Raw genomic sequence first — 21,942 nt, 5'->3', positions numbered from 1 at the left:
TGGAGGAAGGGTGAGATGACTGTTCACACCTTACCCTTCCGTGGCTTTGTGCTGCAGAGACTTCGTGCCTCCGTAGCTGGGAGGAGGGGAGGAGCAGGCGCAGAGAAGGTTGGGGCTGCCCCTCTCCCAGCTGCCGATGGTAACAGCAGTTACCCTGCCTTGCTTGTGGGATGCCCATGCAACATTGCCCATAACTGCTGAACCCATATGCATGCATTTTAGTATTGGCCGAACCCCAAACCCTCTCCCGTAATGATAGGCTCACAACTTGTGCCAAGTGTTGGCAATAAAAGGCCGTAGAATTTTATTGTACAGATATGAGTTATGGTAAATACACAATATCACATATCATGATGGTATCATACTTTTGGGCACCGGGTCCTGAGGTTACCCCCTCTGACCCGTGCTGCCACACACGGGAAGGTTGTGCGGCTGACCGTGTTCCCCCAAGAGTATGCCCTAGAGACAGCCCCTGTGAGCAAGTGTTGCATTGATTTCCCGAAAGAAATGTTCCATGCCCTGGTTAGACAAATGGGTGCCGTCGTGGAGAAAGAGGTCTGGGTTGCCTAGTGTAATGGCTGGGTGTTTTATGAAACCCAGTCCTCTTGTCAAACAGAATCTCTCTATCCCCCTGTTCAATTTTCTTCTGTATATGTCTACAGATTTGTAGCAGTTGGCCCCTAGCCATTTCTTTCTTGGTAAGATGGCTGAGAAGTATATTTCAGTACCCCTCCAGTTGTGCGAAATGCCTGCTAGGGAGGAGCAGATTTCTTCGCATAGGATGCGTCTAGCCGTGTTGACTAGGTTGTTGCCCCCTAGATGAATGATCAGGAATTCTGGGGGTCCTTGTATGCCACCAATTCTGCTGGTGTTTCGTGGACGTCAGCCCACCATAAGCCTCTGTGTCCCCACCATGAAGTAATGGTGTTTCTGAAAGGTGGCCCTTCTTTAGTCTCTTCTGCCCATCTGCTTGTCCTGAAAACGAATGAGTGGCCAACTACCCATGCTGATCTGAGTGTGGTCCTCGATTTGCCTGTTTCTCTGGTGGTGGGAGGGAGGGAAAAGAAAATTTGAGGGAGGATGGCTATATCAGTTGTGGTCTGATATATCTTTTATAACAATCTGACTTCCATCCCCCTATGTTTTTTAGTTGTTGCGGTGCTAAGCCTCCCTGCCATGCTGCAGTGGCGGCACCTATCCTGAAGGAATGGGTGCCGAACTGTTTGGGATCCCACCCTGCTTTGCTGATTGCTTTTATCAGCACTCCTTTAAATTGGTAGTGGCTTAGAGCCGATGCATCCTTGTGGATTAAAAATTCCCCCCCACTTTGGGTCGTTGTGCGTAATAGAGGTTGGCGATGCAAACCGGACAGTTTGTTGCTTCATCAATGCAACAAATGATGATGGTTCTTTTTGCACCCGTTTTCGACTGTTGCATTTCTATGTTAACACTCTTGTCTCACCCTGACTTCGATGACACCCAGGCCGTTTGTGGCCTTGGTGCTGGAAGCGATGAGTTCTCCTTCCCGGAAAGCCCCAAAGTAGGCTAGGAAAAAGGCTGTTTTAAATAACATTATCTCGTATGGGTGCCAACATATGGCTTCCAAATGGCTTGCTACCTGCACCAGTTTGCTGAAATCAAGGGGTCGGCGGGTGTCCACTTGGGCACCCTCTATTCTGCCCCATCCCTTCATTGCATAAGAGATGAGGGCGTTCTGGGTGGGCTCTGAATCGCCCTGTATTTTTGTAAAATATGAAATTGCCACCATGTGTCTTTTAGCCCAATCCCTTTTGAAACCTTGTTCCCAAGCCCATTTTAAAAATACTTCTATTTCTTTAATCGTTATTAATTCTACGTGGTTTCCACCTGTGGCCTTAAATACTGTTTGCAAACACTTACTGTACTGTGTTGCAGTAGGGCTTGCCACTGCCATCTCCGTTAGGAAGCCTGTGAGGTTGTTGGCACCCGTTGGTGATGTGCCTGATTCTTGTTGAGCATCCCGGCCTGGGCTCTCTGGTGCTGGCGTTGATGCCAATGTGTTGTTGGCACCTGTTTTAGAGGTGCCTGTTTTGTATTGGTCATCCCGGCCTGCAATCTCTGGTGCTGGCATTGATGCCAATTTGTTGTGGGCACCCGTTTTAGAGGTGCCTGGTTTTCGTTGGGCATCCCGGCCTGTGCTCTCTGTCGCTGGCGTTGATGCCGTTATTCTTGTGTTCCCATTATTGCCCAGCATTCTGCTGGTATTGGCTTCATCTGTTCTTGGGTGTGCGGCGCTATCTCTCGGAATCTTGTCCACTGGAAGCGAGATAAGGCATCAGCAATGCTATTATCTGCCCCTGAAATGTGCTTTGCTTTGACTGCAACGTTTTCTTGTAGTGTGACTGTTGTAATGGCTCATAATACTTTCAGTACTAAAGGGCATTTCGTAGACCTGTTTATGGAGCCCACTACAGCCATGTTATCGCAGCAAATCAAAAATTCCGTATTCGCTAGTCGCCTGCCCCAGATGTTTAATGTTAGCCAGATGGGAAATATTTCTAGTAGGGTGATGTTTTTTGTCCACCCTGCTGCTTGCCATGAATTGGGCCAGTGTCCTGCCACCCATTCGGAGTCTAGTATGGCTCCAAACCCCTTGCTCCCGGCTGCGTCGGTATATAGGACCCTGTTTGACCAGGTATGTAAAGGCGTTCGCCAAAGTAAAGACCCGTTGAAATCTCTGAGGAATTTTCCCCATGTTTCCAGGTCTCGTTTCACCTCTCTGCCTAGCCGGATATGCAAGTGTGGTTTGGTGAGTGATTTGATTTTGAACTCTAGGCTTCCGGAAAATATCCTCCCTTGAGGTATTATTCTGGATGCAAAATTGAGGCTGCCTGCTAAGGATTGTATTTCCTTTACTGTCCCCTTTTCTTTCGTTATCAGGTTTTGTATTTTAAACAGTACTTCTGATATTTTTATTTTGTGGATTCTGCAGAGCCCCTTTGCTGTGTCTATTTCGATGGCCAGGAAAATGATGTTTGTGTCTGGTTTGGTGGTTTTTTCCTTCGCTAGGGGAATTCCCCACTGTGCGGCCATTTGCTCAAGTTTTGCTAAAGCCCTGCCGCATTCCCCGGAGTTTGGTGGCCCCATGACCATGAAATCGTCTAGGTAATGGACTATTTTTGTCCCTGGTCTCTGCTTTAGGAAAGCTCATTGGAAAAAGGAACTGAATTGCTCAAATAGTGCACAGGATACTGCGCACCCCATGGGGAGGCATCTATCTATATAGAATTTGTTGTTAAAAGTGAAACCTAGCCACTGCTGTGAATCTGGGTGGACTGGCAAAGGTCTGAAAGCAGATTCGATGTCCAGCTTGGCCATCAAGGCGTTTCCGCCGCACTCTTGTATGAGCCTTACCGCCTCTTGAAAATGTGTGTAAGATACGGCGGATTCTGTGAGTGGGATGCCGTTGTTTAAAGACTGGCCTTTAGGGTAGGAGAGCTGATGGATTAGCATCATTTTCCCGGGTTCTTTTTTGGGGACCAGGCCTAGTGGAGATATTAAATAGTTCTTTAAAGGCATGCCGTCCCAGGGACCTCCTATCCTGCCTAGTTGCAGTTCTTTCTTGATTTTGGTTTCTACTATCTGGGGGTTATCCCTGGCTGACTTCAGGTTCATCGGGATGGTGTGTGACCCAGAGCCCTTAAATGGGATGGAAAAACCTTTGGTGAAACCCTGCCATAGTATCCTGCTGGTTTCCTTGTCTGGGTAGTTGTTTACGGCGTCCCTAAAGTTGCCCTGGTTGATGGGTGTTCGTCCTGGTTCTAAAATTGGGGTATCATTCTTTCTTGGCTGGTAGTCTGGTGCCGTTGCAGTTTGTGCAGGCGTGTTTGTACCAGCATTCTTTGCCCCATGTACACTGGTTTTTCCCAAAATTACTGCATGGGATGTTGGATTTGGCAGCCTGCTGTTTGTTCTGTCTGTGAGCATTATTTTTAGCCGCCCAAGGCTGTTTCTTCCGAAAGGGCTGCTCCCCTTTTTTGGATTTGTCATTGGATTTGTTTCCTTGCAAATTTTTGCTATTTTTGGAAGACGAATGCATGGTATCTTCTTCCTGGGGATGTTCGGCGTTGAGGGTGTATAAATCGTTCTGGACTTCATCCCACTCAATGGCCGGCCTTTCTGACATGCTTCTCCTAAATCTGTCATATGCTAGTCATGTCTTCCCCCTGTGTTACTTTTACTTCCCTTATTTTATCAACGTATGCTCAGAGCTTCCTACCATCCATGGGGAATTTTTCTTCATATATTGTTGCTAAGATGGCAAAGGCTTGTAACCAGTTGTCCCAGTTTTGTTCGACCTGGGTGTTTCTGGCAATAGCTTTTTCTTCTATCTTTTTGGGGTCTCTGAAAGCGTCTTTCCCTTTTGCGTTGGGCTTCTATTAAGGAAAATATTTCTATAAATTCCTTGGCCCATATGGCTTCTTTGATTGTGGTATCAATGTTCCATGCCAGGCAACTTTTGTATCTATTTAATATCTCTATTTGGAAAGATTTAATTTTTTGGTCTAACTGTGCATTACAGATTGTTACAATGTCAGTTGTATTGCTGCCGGGTGTCCCTGTCACGCCCGTGTTGTCTGCGCTGGAGGTTGCCCATGCTTTTAGAGCACCTGCGGGGACTGTTGCTTGAGTTGTGGAGGCTGTTTTATTTATAGCTGTGGGTGCTACTGGCAACTGCTGTACTTGTTGTGGCGGGATTGCTGTAGGTAGTGTTACGGGTGGGTTGACAACCGTTATTGTAGGTTGTACTGCGATGGTAGGGTTTGAGGCCCCAGTTTCCCTTGTAGGCAGTGTCTGTTTCCCCCTTACTTCTACCATTAGTTGCTGTAATTCTGCTACATTCTCGCATAGTTTTGACAATTTTCTTTAACCTTTTTTGGCGCCTTCAGATAACTTTCTCCTTTTTGATGGTGCAGAAACCTCATCTTGGCTGGGTGGGCTGGTAATTCCTTCCCTGGGTAGGCCGTACATGTTTTCTCCAACCCATGCCCATCCGTAGTGCTCTGCCGCTTCAATGGCTGCTAACAATTGTGGTGATTTGGGCTTTTACACCGTTGTTGAGGGTGCCCGTGCTTTCCGTTTGGGCCCCATGATCTTTTATGCCTGTTATAGGAAAAGGAAAAAAAGTTTTATCAAGGAGTTAAAGCTGTTGCTACCGGCGAGTTCTTTGAGCCTGTTCTATTTGTTGCCCATGCTGGGTAACTGCTGGCTGGTGCCCTCTTGTTGTGGTCTGTGTTTTCTGCTAGCTTTTGTCTATGTAGGGTTCAAAGAAAAAATTGTCTCCTAGTGTCCACTTTCTGTGGTGTTCATTTTAATAAATGGGCAGCCCCCAGACTTGTTTTACTGGTATTTAAATAATTTGTTTTGCTGTGAGGGCGCCCATGCAAAATGACAGAAAATATTTTTAATCTGCAGTATTTGGGCCCGCTGAGCTTGAAATTGCGTTCGCAAGCTCTGCGTGGATGTCAAGAAAAACGAGCTCCCGGCTCGCCGTGCTACCAGGCTGGCTGTGACTCTGCCCGAGTTTAAAACTGGCTTGTGTTATCTTGCCCCGCCTGCCTTTAACGGGGGGGCTGTGGTCCACTGTAACAAATTGTATCTCTTCCCGGACACAAGTGTCTATTTTAACTCCCTCGTAGCCCCAGCGCGGTGGTTCACCTGTAAGTTGTTGAATCGGACTCCCTCCACGCTGGGCTGCTCGGGTGCCTCTCTCTCTCCTTCGTTCGCACTGGCTTAGGATGATTCCGCAGCACGCGTCTTTGTTTGGTTTGTTTTGGACACGCTCGTCGCTCGCTTTTCCTTTATGCCGAGATGTTGAAATTGACGCCGTCCGCACTGGCTGTTTGGTTGCCTCTTCTTCCTTCGTTAAGGCTGCAATGCAATTGCTTTGAACAGTACAATGTTCAGAAAGGAAAAAAGACGCTGCGATGTACAGCGAACTTCAAGATTTGCTAAAGAAGCAAGAAGATTTGGAAGACACTGAGTAAACGGTGAACCTCCTGTTTGCTTGGGTACCTATTCAGGGTCCACACACAGATTGTGTTTACTCTGAGCATGCTGCTCGTATTTATAGGACCTAGGGAGGCCCTGGGTCTTTGTTGTGTAGGTGGTGGGGGCTGCTGTTGTCGCAGCCTCCGGCCGGATAGCCGACTGTCTGGCCCCTTGGTGGGGGCAGATCTTTTGAACCTGGGCCCTGCCTGACGGTTGTTTTCCTTATGCTGCTTAGCACCTTGCTGTTTGGAGGAAGGGTGAGATGACTGTTCGCACCTTACCCTTCCGTGGCTTTGTGCTGCCGAGACTGCATGTCTCCATAGCTGGGGGGAGGAGAGGAGCAGGCGCAGAGAAGGTTGGGGCTGCCCCTCTCCCAGCTGCCGATGGTAACAGCAGTTACCCTGCCTCGCTTGTGGGATGCCCATGCAACATTGCCCAAAAGTGAAATAGGCACAGTCCAAAAGTGTACCTCCTTCACCTTGCTTTGTAGTGCACACTGACGGCAGGCTATATCTCCAGGAGGGGTGTGAGCTAATAACTGTAGCAATACAAACAGCAATGCTACAAAGACTCAAAATAAAAAGAACGCCTCTCAAGGTTCTATATATGAATTTATGCTGCGTATTACACAAAATGGTATTGCTACATATTATCCCCACCAAAAATATCGCTGTATATATGGTCGTCTGGAACGGCCAATGGCGATATTTTTGAGGGGCATAATTTTGGGTGTTTTTGGGAGCAGGGGTTGCGGGGGTGTCCCCTGCTCCTTTAAAAATAATGCAGAGGTGTCCCCCGCAGATTCTATGCCTTAATATTGCCGCATAAATATGGCGATATGTTTTTATGGTAAATTTTTGTCTAGATATTAACACATGGAACCCACAAAATGAATCTGTGATCACTACGACCACACATAATCGCGACAGCTGAAAATGCTGACTTTTTTTGTTTATTTATTTAAACCCCCTTTACACCACATAGATATGTGGGGGGAGACCCCCGCAGCTCCCCATATTACTATAATATCCCATAACGCACCCCCACATATATATGTGGTGTAAAGGGGGTGTTAAAAAAAAAGTTGAGCATTATGGCTGTAGCAATTATGGGGGCAACATTTTGGGCCATTACCCACAAAATAATGTGTTTAAATGCACACAGTGGTCCATTGTGACCTTTTTACTGACTTACCGGATAAAGATGTAGGAAGGTTGCCTTCAGATTTACCCACTTGTTTACCTTCCTTAAATGTTTGCCTTATTGAATGGAAGCTCTTATAAACCCCTTCAGAACAGGAATTTAAAAAACAAAATCTTTAGGGGACATACGTTCTAAAGAGATCATGGTGGAAAAAGAAAATATGTAGGCAAAAAGGAAACAGAGATAGCGTCAAGGGTGGACAAGTGTTTAAGTTGAAATGGGGAGTAGAAGATAAAGGACAGGTGTATTTGCACCTTTAAAGCTCAAAGAAACAAAACATCAAATGCCTTTAAGAGTTAAAAAAAAAACGTTGAACTGTTTTGCAGAATTCTGGGTGTATGAAGATGGTGCTTTATACATCACAAATAAATAAATAAAACTCTATAGACACAGTAAAAAATCAAAACAGAACGATTACACAAGGGAAGCCAAGTGAGCATACAAAGTCAGCCGTTTTGGCCTTTGTGAAAGCATGGGAAAGGCATTTGCCAGGCACTGCCATAACGATACTACCATAAGCTGCAAACAGCTGCAAAGTGGTGTTATTACCTGGGCATATGATAGCACTGACTCGCAAATGTCTGTGCAATACTTACACACAAGCCAACGCTGTTGGTTTTGTTAGTGCTTGTTTTAGAGAGGAGTTCAGTGCATGAGACATATCTAAATTAAGTATTTGAAGGCACTTGGTTAAGACATTTCTATTACACCAATAGCACATTTACAACTGCAATTTAGCCACTGAAATCCTCTGCAGCAGATAAACCAACTTAAACACAGCAAGGCGCACCCCTTTGGACCACGCGAGATGCATAACCCCCCTCCTGGGTGCCACATAGTTGTCTGCAGATGTATAGGTCCAGCTGCAGATACATTGGTCTTTGATAGCTTGCACAATGTGTCTTTGATGTCTAGGTACGTGAATGCGAGGATGAGGTTGGGGGAAGCTCTGCAGAAGGGCTCAGAGAAAGAAAGTACACATCATACACATGTACAAACCAACGCGAATGTTGATCAGGACTCGGGGCTTCCCTTTTGGTTGTAGCCCCATAGCTTCTATTCGCGGCTAGAACTGAAAAAAGACCCGGGGCGTTAGTCCCCTGAGTCCCCCTCTCGCGACGACTCTGTTAATGAACATTCAGAACAGGGTCGGTGTGAGAAGACACCCCTGTCTCACCGCTTGCTCAACACTTATCAGAGCCGTTAAATCACCTTCTAGGTTCCATCTACCACTAGTTGTATTGCCATCATATAAGCTCTGGATTTCACAGAGGAGCTGCGGGGGGGATATTGAGATGGTGCAGCACTTTCCATAACTTCGACCTAGGAATAGCCTCAAAGGCGTATTTTAGTTTCATAAGGGTGACGTACAGAAACATCTTCCCTGTTTCATTGTAACGCTTTGAAGGTGACCAGTCTGACAATGTGCATGTTAGAAATATCATTTATAAAATGTATCCCCAAACATGAGACAGAAAAGCAGACAGCTATGTATTAGGACATCTTCAATTCTCAACCTGGCTTTTTTCAGACATCTGGATTAGATCATTAATTTTCATGTATTTTGCTGCAATTATTTGTTGCTGTAACTTTTCACTGTTGTTTGGTTCTAGGTTTCCTACTTTGAGATCTACATGGACAAGATAAGAGACTTGTTAGATGGTGAGTTGCCTGATTACTTTGCCGTTTACTTTAGGGTGGGATACCTGTGCGCTATGGCCCTGATCCTAGGAATCCATCGTTGGCAACCATGATGCACCTCAATGTTCTTTTCTGTTAGTGACTGAGTGCTATGTTTCCACGCTGCTAAATGTTTCTTTGTAATGGGTACATCCTTTTGTAATGTTGTCTGCTCCCTAGATGCATCTGCTGGCAGCAGTTCTGTTCCCTTTGCCTTTCAGCATTCCTTGGTAGTTTAGCCTCTCACAAGGCATATTTTAAAACTTTTTATTTTATCTTTCTGGGTGACCCATTCCTCCTGTGAATACACCAATAACGTATTAGATTAGAGAAAATGGTTTTGTCACCGTTTTTTTCTCTTCCTTTCAGTGTCAAAGACAAACCTTGCTGTCCATGAGGATAAGAACAGAGTGCCGTATGTAAAGGTAGGAGACGTTCTTCAGGGATTGCATGTAAATGAGGTTTACATGAGACTCCATCATCTGTCAGATGCTATGTTCTAGTCCTAGGCTTTACTTGTATAAAGCAATGGTATTTCAGACCAACTGACTTAATTGAAGTGAACCATACTATAATTCCCAGGATGCCATAGGGTATTCAATGAAATACCAGAAATGGAATATGGTGCCTCAGCAACATTAAGATAAAACATGTCCAGCTAACTCCTTAAAGAAATGAGTACCGGAATAGCAAACATGGCATGTGTTCCTGAAGTGTAGAGCAAACTAGTTTTTGAAAGCTAAGAAATGAGAAAGGGGAAAGGATGCATATTTGAAATCTGGGTGCACGCATTTAATTGTTTAGCAAATGCTCAGCATAAATTATTTTGAGAAAAAAAAATCGGACCCATAAAATTGAATTTTGCTTCTCATTTGTACAGAACGCTTCTCTCCCAAAGATAATCTGTGCACTTGAGCCTTAGAATGTGACGTTGGTATGTTGTAATTATACTAAAAATAACATTTAGGAACCCAACAAGAATGATAACGATTATCATGAAGATCCAAATCGACCTCACGTTTGTTTGTTTATTCATTTGTTATGCGCACCAGACCCGTAGGTAAGAGGGCGCAGCAGTATGAAAATGCGAAGCTTACATAGTTACAAATATACATAGCATGTACAAAAATATACACAAATTACATAAGTACAGAGTATACAGAATGTGCAGATATATACAGCGATAAAGTGGCCTTTGTAGTTGCAAGAATGAGCATGAGCAGTGTGCAGAAATGGGCCATGCTTAGTCAGAGCCTCTGTGTATTACTGAGGCCTGCAGGTGAACAGGGACAACTGGCATGATCTATCAGGTCAGAGGCTAATGGTCTGTGGCGATGATGTATTTTATCACCTTTTTTCTGAAGTGTATGAAGGGTTGGTCAGCTCTCAAATCTTGAGGTAGAGCGTTCCATCATTTAGCGGCCTTTACAGGGTAGCTATTGCCACAAATAGTGATAAGCTTGTGTTTAGGTATGGTAAGACAATTAGCAGTAACGGCTCTGGTTAATCTGAGGATGGTTTTTCTCTGAAACTTATTAAGGGCCTTGTGGGTCAATGAAATTGTCTTGAGTTGTATTATGTTGGCCGTGGATAACCATTTATGTTGGCGTCTGATAGGGGAAATGTGGGTTCTTTTGTTTATGCCTAAGGCTGCTCTTAAAGTGTTATTTTGTAGGGTTTGGAGTTTGTGGATGGTGGTTTTATTAGCACCACTGTAAAGAGCATTACAGTAATCGATTCTGGAGAGTATTAGAGCTCTAGCTAGGATCAGGCAACTGTCGTCAGAGAGGAAGGGCTTGCCAGCTCTGAGTAGCTTGCACGTATAGGTCTCTGGTGGAAGTCAGGGATTTGATCTGTTTATCAAATGACAATGTAGTGTCCAAGTAGAAGGCAAGGGTTTTTACCTCCTTGGATACTTCAGAGTTCCCATCAATGTTGAATGAGGCAAATTCCTGACCTAGTTTTTTGTTGTTAGCCTGGGAACCCAAAATTATGAACTCTGTATTATCGTTTAAGCATAGGCCATGAGTGGCCATCCATGCTTGGATGATAAGATATACTTTGTTCACCAGCCCCATGTCCTTGTTGTAATCCCCAGAAAGCGGGAAGAGAATCTGGGTATCATCTGCGTAATTGTTGTAGGTAATACCCGGAAGGTCCAGATCATCAAACAAGGGTTTGGTGCAGATATTGTATAGAGTTGGAGAGACGCAAGAGCCTTGTGGGACACCGCGCAGGATGGGGGTGGGGTCTGCTGCTGCTGAGGGAGAGAAGACTCTCATAGTTCTCTCGCTCAAGAAATATTTAATCCAGTTAATAGCTTCCGGGGAGAATTGAGCAGCATAATCAATGTGTCTGCAGAGGACTTTATGGTCGACCAGATCAAATGCGGCTGAGAGATCAAGAAGGAGTAGAAGTACTGACTGCCCTTTGTCTCTTAGCTCGTCTATTTGGGTCTTTAGGTCAATTAAGGCTGTTTCTGTCCCGTGTAGCGGGCGGAAGCCAGATTGTCTGTTACCAAGGAGTTTGTGCTGTCCAAGGTGTTTTTGAATTTGGTTATATGCAGCTTTATCCAGTATCTTGAGTAAAAAAGGGACCGTGTTAATAGGGCGGTAGTTGGTAGGGATGAGAGGATCTAGGGTCTGTTTCTTCAGGAGAGGGAGCACCCAAGACTGTTTAAGGTTGGCAGGGATAGTGCCTGTGGCAAAGGAGGCGTTAATCAGTTTGGTGATGAATGGGGATAAATCTCTGGTGGCATCTTTAATTAACTGTGCTGGGCAGATGTCACCTTTGCAATTGGAAGGCTTTAGTGACGGGATCATTTTTTCTACCTCCAGTGTAGATATTTTGGAAAAATTGAAGGTTATTGTGAACCAGAGGTGAAACATTAGGTACAGGAATGTTGGGTGAGTGCTGTAAGTTCAACACATATTTTTTCTGCTGAATTTTATTTTGGAGCGTGGCAATTTTATTGGCCAATGCATGTTGGATGTCTGTACACCAAGATTGATCTTTGGTACAGATGTCGGGTGTAGCTATTGGGATTCAAGTTCTGTCAGTATGGAAAAGAGCTCTTTCATGCTAGAATTGGAGTTAGCAATACGCTCATCATAGGAGTTGCGTTTTGCCAAGCAGATTTGCTTCTTATAATGAGAGGAAAGTGAGATTAGTTTGGTTTTATTTTCACTAGTGAGAAAGAGTCTCCAATTAGTTTCACTTTTTCTTTTCAGGGTACGAAGGTCTTTGAGTTGTGGAGTGAACCATTTGTTTAAATGGGCCTTAGGTTTGCTTGATCTAAGTTTGAGAGGGGCAATTCTGTCCAGTGTGGTAAGCATATTGTTAAATTCTTTGACTAGGATACTGGGATCAAGATTTTCGGATAATGAATTAAGTGTGGGAAGGATAGCAGGGATAATTTTCTGTACTGTAATACTTTTTTATTTCTGGTTAAGCATGGTGGTGCTACCTGGGGAACCGTTGGGGCAGATCTAGTAGTAAATAGGTGGAAGGACACCAATGAGTGGTCTATCCAGGAGAGCGGCAGGATGGATACAATAGTGGCTGTAAAGTTATAGTCCGCTATCCAGTCCAATATTCTCCCTTTTTGGTGGGTGGATTTATTAACTTTTTGGGATAGACCTAGTGCCTTGATTGTGTTGGATATGTCTGTTACATTTTTGTGCAATTGGTCCATAAAGCCTAGGTTGAAATCCCCTAGTAAGAGTATTTGCGAGGAAGGTTTGAGGTTGTTGGTGAGTAAATTGTGGAGTTCCTCCTCGAAGGTACCAAGTGGACTAGGCGGTCTATATATTAAGTGAATGGTGAGTGTTTGCGAGTTGTTTATCTGGAGTTTGACAGAGAGAGCTTCACAAGATTGAGACAGATGGGCAGGGGCTAGTCGTAGGCATAGAGATGTTTTGGAGATAATGGTGATGCCACCTCCTCAGGCACTATCGCGGTCTTGTCTGGCTATGGTGTAGCCATCAGGGATAGCTAACATGAGTGCGGGTCCTGCTGCACTGCGGAGCCATGTTTCCGTGATCACCAGGAAATCCAAATTACTTTCTATGATTAGGTCAGCAATATCAGGGGCATGGGCGACGAGCGATCTTGCATTAATGAGTGCTCCTTTGAAGGGGGGTGCCTCAGTAGCTGCACTGACTAGGGTAGATTTGTCAGGGTTATTAACGCATGACATGTACTTGTGATTGTTGTTCTAAGGAACATTTGTAACCAGGGTGGTTAGTGGCAGAGACTGCTTTGCATGACAAGGTGTCAAACTGGACTTGAGGTTAGATTTGAGGTTGGTAATCGGAAGGGATCTTCTAAGGGGTTCGTGTATTTTGGATAATCTAGCGCGGAGTCTAGCATTTCTATTAGTTGTGGAACAGGGTAAAGAGGCGTGGGTTGCTGTCTCCCAGGCACTGTTATGTAGAGGTTGGCTCATGGTAACAGTGTTTGTTACTGTGTTTGTTAAGGTGGGTGGCCTAGTGAGAGCTTGACTTCTAGGGTTAATGTGGCTGGATGCCATCAGGGTGCATATCAGTGATTCTAGGATTAGCATCTCTCCAATTACAATATAGAGAAGAGACATCTAGCACATGGAGGCACTTGGGCAAATAAGCCCCTTTAGCTGAACACTTGCAAATTGGGTGATATAGGCTTTGCCAGATGTTAACAGAAAGGTAAATTTGATTTATCTACGTTCTAAAAGCATGCAAAGTCTGTTAGGATTACTCAGGCAGTTTTTCACAGTGTTCATAAGACAGGCAAATTCAAGTTTAGCCAGGAGTGCACAAAATGGGCAAAACAAATTGGCAGTGTTCAACAAGTAGGCAAATTCACCTTGACTAAGTATGCTCACGATAGGCAGTATCAATGTAGCAGGATAAATATGGCAGTAGGCAGATTCGACTTTAGCTAGGGGTGCACAAAAATGGGCAAGAAGAATTATGCAAAGTGTTCACCAAGGTAGGCCGATTTAACTTGACTAAACGGCAAAACTATACTTTACAAGATAGGCGATTTCAATTTAACAGAGCGAACATAGAGGTGGGCAAATTCGACTTGGCTATGAAAACCCAAAATAGTCCCGTGTGACGGTCAGACTCTGCAGTGACTTTAGGGTGTGTGGATGCAGGGGAGTACCTGCTGCAGGAAGCATTCAAATGAAAAGTCATAGGTACTGCACTTATAGCATATGGGCAGTACTGACATTGGGATGAGTAGTGCCTTTAGTGCAATTGCGGATACATCTGGAGTGATCAGTACATTTAACACAGGCGAGGTAAATGGGTTGGGAAAACAGTAGATTCAATTGTCAAATCGTTACATATTTGAAATGGGGGAAGTAGCTGGAAGCAACATCACAGCGAAATCCCTTTAGAGTTTCTTTGACGGTGGCCAAGAGCGCGGGTGGCCCAGCTGGGGGAATGTATAATTGTAAATTAGGCACAGACACTCGCGCGAGTCACGCTCGTGCGATGGGCTGTGTCACAAGTGGAGCAAAGTACAGAATTCAAATATCAAAATGTCGTGTGCTGGCCTGAGAAAGTACCTGCAATGGTCCACGTTGTGCAGGGGCCTCAGGAGGTGCGGGCCATTTTAACCAGGGTTCCTGGCTGTCGGCATGGAAGGCTGTGAACCGGCTTGGACAGGAGGTGGCGTTGGTTCACGGGCCTTAGTGAATGAGGGCCGACTTACGCCTGCCAGTTCCTCATTGGTGCATAAACTGCACTGTGTGGCCTATCAAGTGGCTGGCTGGCAACTTCTTTAGGAAGTTGAAGCACCAGCTTTGTCCAACTGGTAAGAGCCAAGCATCTTGGAGTGGCTTTCCACGTGATACAGTTACAGTACTGCAATGATGCCGCTGAGTATATACCCTGGCACAGACGATGCGGAACGGCAAAACTATACTTTAGGAGCGCTTCCTTTGGTCACGCTTACTGCATTTTCGATTTTAGTGATTTTTTTTTTCTTCATTTTTTCGTTTTTTTCAAAAAGATGCAACGAGAAAAGAGTGCGTGGCTCTGGGGTGCAGTAGACTGAGATCCGCTCTCACCATGTGGGATTGGCTGTGTTCTCTCCATCCTGGGGGGGTGAAGGCATTGCTCCAGCAATGCTCCTGGCTCTGCTGGTCCTCCACGTGTTTCAGCATTCATCACTTTCCAGTCAACATGTTTTTATTCCTCCTCATGGAATATATCATAAAACTTGATTAGCGGAAATTAAGTATTTTATCAATAGTCATCTCTGAAACGTGTCCCCTTTACGAAGATGGTAAAATAATTTTTTTTGAAAGGGCCAGACAATGTTCACTACATACTGCCAATGCTCTGCGCCAATAACTCGCAAGGATTTAGAAGAAATGTAACTTTCTATAACTTCGCCTGCACTTCCTGCGTTCGGCCATGTTTGCAGCAGAGGTTTTCTCCCGGTAGCTCTATTTCTGGCATTACAAGTGGGGCATCCGCCCCATAAAACAATTTTTTCAGTACTGAGTCTTTTCAGATAAGGAGCTCAGTCAGAGAAATGGGTGACATTAGACTTATTTTATTTAGAGTAAAACGGCTCAGATCCTCAGAAATTTGGTCTACAACTGGGCCACACACGAGTTGCTTTCAAGGGTGGACTACCAACTACGTGATCTTCTAAATGGAGATTCATTGTGCAACTGTTTTACCATTTTATGCCAAGACTGCATAGGAAATATATATACAACAATAAAAAAAACTTGGTTAAAGGGACGTTATGGTTCAAAGTAAAACCGCAAAACCCCTGAAACTCGCCAGTTATGGTCAGCTAAGCAACCAAAACTTGCACCACCGTGCACTGCTAAGACTAATACCCAGGATATCAAAGATGACATCACAAATGTAATTGATGACATCACATGTGACAGTAAGGTAAATGAAAAGGGACCACCTACAAGGGCTTGTTTTTATTATGTAGGTAGCACGATGTGAGAGGTGATTGTGTAATGTTAAAAATGCAATAATTACCTAACAATGCAAGACTTAATACATACCTGTGCTAGTACAAACAATAAATATGAAAACTCACAACAAACTCAAATGAGAGGCACATACAGGGAAACTAAAGTAAGGAAGAAAGAAACAGCATCATCAGAACATGTTAATAGCATTAAAGTTTATCTTCCTGCATACAAATTAATTGTGTGTTTGAGGGCTGCTATTGCCCCATGCATGTGTACCATGAGCTGCGACCAAACCCCAAGGAAAGTACTTTAAGAACATACTTCAAGGATAACGTTTTGATATACAGCACCTTTTGAGTTTTTATAGTCTGTCACTGAATAAAACCACCTGACCTACATTTTTCACTGACCCAAAATAAGTGAGCCAGACATGTGATGTCATCAGTTGTGTCATCAATGACATGTGTGATGTCATCTTTGATATCGTGGGCGTTAGTCTTAGCAGTGCACAGTGGTGGCACGGGTTATGGTTGCTTAGCTGACCATAACTGGCGAATTTCAGGGGTTTTGCGGTTTTACTTTGAACCATAACGTTCCTTGAACAAAGTTTTTTAGTGAATTTCACAGGTTTTCAGTAGTGCAACTTAACCATATCGTCATTTTAAATGGATGTAGACCATTGACATCCTAGGTTCCCAAAGTGGGAACCCGGGGTGCTAAAAAAAAGATTTTTCTTCCCAAACCGGTACGCCTGCGGCGTCCCGGTGTAGGAAGGAAAATCTTTTACTAAGATGGGCACCATGGAAAGGGAAGGTGGGGGTTCCATACAGGGCCCCTCTTCACTTCACAACACGTGTGCACGGTCTTTGCAGCTACGTGTTTTGTACAGCGTGTGTGCGTGTTCAGATGAGGCGCGTGTGAGCTGGGATTCATCTAATTTCTGCGTGTTTTTCTTCAAAGTGTGTGTGTTGGCATAAGGTGTGTGTGAGCTCGGAAATGTGTGTGCGTGGTCTTAGCAGCTACGTGTTATCTACAGCACGTGTGTGTGGTCCTCGCAGCTACGTGTTATGTACAGCGCATGTGCGTGGGGCGCGTGTTAGCGGACTTCGCAGCTACATGTTTTCTACAGCGCGTGTGCGTGTTCAGATGAGGCGCGTGTGAGGTTGGAAACGTGTGTGCGTGGTCCTTGCAGCTACGTGTTATGTACAGCGCGTGTGCGTGGTCTTAGCAGCTACGTGTTATCTGCATCGCGTGTGTGAGGTCTTCCCAACTATGTGTTTTCTGCCATGTGTTTGCGTAGTCTTTGCATCTACGTGTTATCTACAGTGTGTGTGTGCAGTCTTTGCAGCTACGTGTTTTGTACAGCGCGTGTGCGCGGTCTTTACTGCTACATGTTTTTCGTTAACTGCTATGTGCGGGCATAATTTATGTGTGTGTTTTTAAACTCGTGTTCGGATGAGGTGTGCGTGCGAGTTTGAAAGTGTCTGCGTGTGTTAAGTTGTGCAGTGTATGTGAAGAGCGGGTGAAGTAGTTGTGCGCATGCGCTTTACTGCGTGATCGTGGTGTACCCCGCTACGTGCTTTGTTCGTGTACGGAGGTTTTTTAGGTAACACGTTTTTTACTTCTGACAGCCATATTCCATCCCATCCTCATCACCCCAAACATTATTTGATAAGTGTGACGAGTGCAATATTGTGTTTTTTGATATGTTTGCCGCGATGTCCGTGGACACTGGACGAGAAACCAAGATGGCGGGCATCTCCAAAAATCCGACGCACTTCACCCTTCAGCCCAGCCAATCGTAGAGCGCGTCACATGTCTGCGGACATCACGCAAACCACTTGCCCAATCCGTGTCCTGTACACGGAGCGAACAGGGAAGTGTGTCTGCGGAGCAGACATAGATATCACTAATTTCTGTGTCTTACGTTTTGGTCATTTTTTTAAAAAGTTCTGGACCGATTTTCATCAAATTTACAAAAGCACGCTTTCGGGACCAAGCCGCTGCTCCTGCCGCAAATTTGGTGAAAATCCGTCCAGCGGTTTGGGCTGTAGGCATGCGCAAAGTTTGTTCCCATTATGTCTATGGGGGAAAAAGACATTTTGGGGACCTCCCCTATAACTTTGCCCCCCCTGGACCAAACCTCACCAAACTCTGCCAATAAATTCAGAGTGCACCATATACGTTTTTGCAAAGTTTGGTGAGGATTCGTCCAAGGGGAGCGAAGTTATAAGCCGCCCAAAAAGTGCTCTTCCTATGGAAACAGCAATTTAACCAGAACTACACGGCCACGTAATATATTGAATCCTGCAGATTTGCATTTTATTATTGCCTGTTTGTGTCGGTGGGTGGGGCATCACAAGTTGGGGGGTGATCAATTTACATAAAATCAATCCTAGCTTATTTGCCTATTTATTTTGCAGCACAAACATACTTGATAAATGCAACCCTGAATGCATAACATACCTTTCATCTTTTGCAGTTGTGCGTAAAGATAGGTTGGGGGAGAGGGGTGGAATTGACCTACTGAGTAGGAGAATGGTGTCTGGTTTATAGAATGTACAAAAATCTCTCCTGACATTTTAGTATATATCTTGAAAACCTAGCTCGATCTTTCAATTGGGTAGGTCCGCTAGTCCAGCTCTTCTCAAGAACTTGAAATTATGGAACTCCTCCCTGTTGTACCTGCGGGAGATTGTGCACCACCTGTCTTTTCGGCGCACCCTCAAGCCTTTTGTTTTCTGCCTGAGCTTTCTTTGTGTCCTCTTTGATCACTCCCGTACAGTTTACCCCTGAACGCCATGATGCCCTACTTGGTGAAGGCAGCGCTTTATAAATGTAGCTAACAGAACGTAACATGAATCCATATGGTGCATTGTATTTCTTCAGGGATGCACGGAGAGATTTGTGTCCAGCCCAGAAGAAGTTATGGATGTGATCGATGAAGGAAAAGCAAACCGACATGTGGCTGTAACGAGTAAGTTAACACTGATATTTGCATATCTGAAACACACTGTTCCCTTGTTTCCTTTTCAGGTAACCCAACTGTACATTTGCTATATACACTTGTTTAGCTATCTGACAATAGCTGCCCCTCTGCTCAGTTTGACATGTGGAATGGTGCAATCTGCCTTCAATGTTCCTAATATGGGCTCATGATTTACGAACGTGCCCGTAATGAGAACATTATGTCTCTTTCGCCTGTAATAAATTGTTACAGGTGCTGGCAATGCCACAATGCACCTGTTCCCTGTTGCAGCTTAGAGGCTTACTTCACGCTTTATGACACTGAGGATAAATGGTGAGTGGCTTCTGCCTGAATGATGTATGTGTGGCCCCCGCAGCTGGACGTAAGCTGCACCACTGCATCTTCCAGGACAGCTAGTGCTCAGATGTCCATGAGTCATCTTTCCTTACAATCTGATGTAAGGTGGGAAATACTAATGGCCCTTCTACAGAGACTGCTCATAATGCAGAAAAAAACAATGCAGCCCTAGCCAAAGATGCTATTTGTAGAGAGTGGGTTTGGCAGGATAGGATGGAAGGGTAATTTCTGAAATGAGGAAAAAGAGGAGTGAGACAGTTAATGAACAATTGAAGAAAATTAGAAGCTACGTTGAATGTGATGGGGCGGCCCACCTATTTTACAGAAAGACCTCACAACTGTTTCATTAAATGAATGATAAAAATGCCATCCAAGATCTGCAACCTTCTAAAGGCCCTTGGCCTTCAGTCTTGTGCGCCTATGTGGTCATAGGACGCCTCAGTGGATTCAACTATTATGATGTATAGTTGGTGGTACTTTAGCACCCAACAGCGCCTTATTCCTAGAGCATAACTGACCAGCTGCCATTGTTTTCCATCAATAGACACTTATGACTCACTTGCTTTAGAGCTAAAACCAAGTGACTTTATGGCTAACGTGTGTGTGTGTGTGTGTGTATTTGTGTATGTATATGTGTATAATATATATATATATATATATATATAATTTAAAAAAAAAAAACTTTAGTTGGAGAGATGTTAAGGTGAGAACTTAATGCAACAAAGCCCCTGCAATTGAGCTAAAGCCACCTAAACTTCACACCCTCTTTGCACATCCTATGACCACAATGATGCCATCACAGAGGACATCATCTACGACATACACAAAAGTCAATGCATTAAAACATTGGATACTGTTTAAAGATTACTTTTAATTTGTACAGTATGTGTTTTATTTCAGTTTTAACTTGTTAATCACTTACAAAAGACACACAAATAAATATACACCTGTGTACATGTTTTCAAGCAAATGCTGAATTTTAAAATGTCATTATTTTCTATACAAAAATAAATTTAGAGGAGCAACTTTCTTTGCAATACCCATGTATGGGAACCTTTAAATATATCCTAATACATAGATGTTCCTTGTTTTAAAGCACTTCACATGTTATTTAGAACATTATGTGTACTCGTTTTTCTTGCAATCAAATAATGAGTATTTACATATGTTTATTTTAAAATGTAGTAAATAATTTGGTTTCAACGAGTCACTTTCTATGTACTTCTACAAATTTGTACAGATTATATTATAGTGAACATGTCTTAGATATATTTGGTGCAAACAGGAACATTCTAAGCAGTGTACTATTTAGAAATCAGATATCACCTTTTACCAAAGTACTAGAAAGGAAAGCTTCACAAGTAGTGATATGATGCATGTCTAGCTGTTTACTGTTTTAAACAATGTACTCATTTGTTTTGAACTATTCTAAAATGCTACTATCACATATGTAGAAATGTTTGTGTGGTCTAAATCGGGCAAGTACGTAGAGAGATATTATGCCTGATGCCATTAGTTAAATAATCATTGATGTCATATATGATGCTATGAGTGATTACATCACTAATTACATGACATCACCGATGGACTCAGTTATGCAATCATTCTGGTCATCGGCTGCCAAACAGCAGGCACAAAGTTAAGGCGGCTTTAGCAGAATTTCAGCAGTTTGTTGCCTTAAGTTCACACCTTAACGTCCCAGCACCTAAAGATTTTCCTTGAATTTTAAGGGTTTTGTTATTCCTTAGATTTTTTCCGCCTTTGGCCATGGCCACTCAATATTTTAAAACACTTGCAACCCATCACTCAAAGACTTTCATCAATCACAAACTGATTTTGACCTGTTTTGACAGCAGTATTGTTATGTACAAAAGATTGCAGGCTTTGAGAACTCCAATGTTTTTCGGCAATGCGCAGTGAGATTACATTCTTTGCCATGGATCATACATTTTGGTTAAGGAGCGTGTTACAAGCCCCTTGTTTTAGGCCCAGTCTCTTGGTGACTGTTGTGATACATCATACAACCCCCAACTAACCACATGTTAGCAGCACGGAAAAGGGGAAACTAATGACCGCCTGCAAGTATAACATATGCCCAGGTACTTTTGCCCCAATAGCAAAAATCAAAAGCGAACACCCATGAATATACGCACAATGAGTGAACATATATCTTAAAGGGACATGTACACATGTAGCTCAATTGACCTCCCCCTTAGAAGAAAGGGCAAAGACAAAATCGCATTGAACTTTAAAAAAAAAGAAAATAGTAGTGAAACCCAGAAAAATAACATGAGAGGAAACGTTCCAATAAATATGCTGGCAAAGTATAAAAGGTGCTCACCTTTTAAACCCATTAATCTGTCATTAGATATTCCCTGTAAAAAAAAAATACCAATACGAAACAAGTGCTTTTGGTCTTGTGGGTAGGCAGCTGCAGTGGGAACACGGCAACCAGAGTAAACTGGCGGTATCCAAGTACATTCAGAAAGCTAGCCAACCTAAAAAAAAAACTAAAAAAAGGGGTTGCATCCGCCCTCTGGAAAAAAAAGTTACGCTGTCCACCCACATGTGTCCTTTTCTTGTGCTCTGAAAAGCAGCCACAATCAGGGGCAGATAACTGCACCAGTGTCCAGGATTGCAAACTCTTGCCATATCATAGGAAAATACTCATGACTCACTTGACCGGTCTTCATTTCCCCTCCTCACCCCCATTTCTGGCTTTCAACAATACTCTGCTTTATAAAGATAACGGAATGTACACATACCA

General features: G+C 43.9%; 1 protein-coding gene across 1 annotated transcript in view; it reads left to right on the top strand.

The window, feature by feature from the left end:
• The window catches only part of KIF5C (kinesin family member 5C), an 870,858-nt gene that overhangs the window by 451,245 nt on the left and 397,671 nt on the right, over positions 1-21,942 (top strand). Inside the window, exons 5-7 of the mRNA XM_069616501.1 lie at positions 8,847-8,895; positions 9,283-9,338; positions 18,740-18,827. Of these exons, the coding sequence (XP_069472602.1) occupies positions 8,847-8,895; positions 9,283-9,338; positions 18,740-18,827 (193 nt within the window). The remainder of the gene's footprint in view (positions 1-8,846; positions 8,896-9,282; positions 9,339-18,739; positions 18,828-21,942) is intronic.

This window comes from Ambystoma mexicanum, chromosome 9 (assembly GCF_040938575.1).
Source record: "Ambystoma mexicanum isolate Mex_15411 chromosome 9, UKY_AmexF1_1, whole genome shotgun sequence".
NCBI classification, from domain to species: domain Eukaryota; kingdom Metazoa; phylum Chordata; class Amphibia; order Caudata; family Ambystomatidae; genus Ambystoma; species Ambystoma mexicanum.
This window is presented reverse-complemented; position numbering and strand designations above follow the sequence as displayed.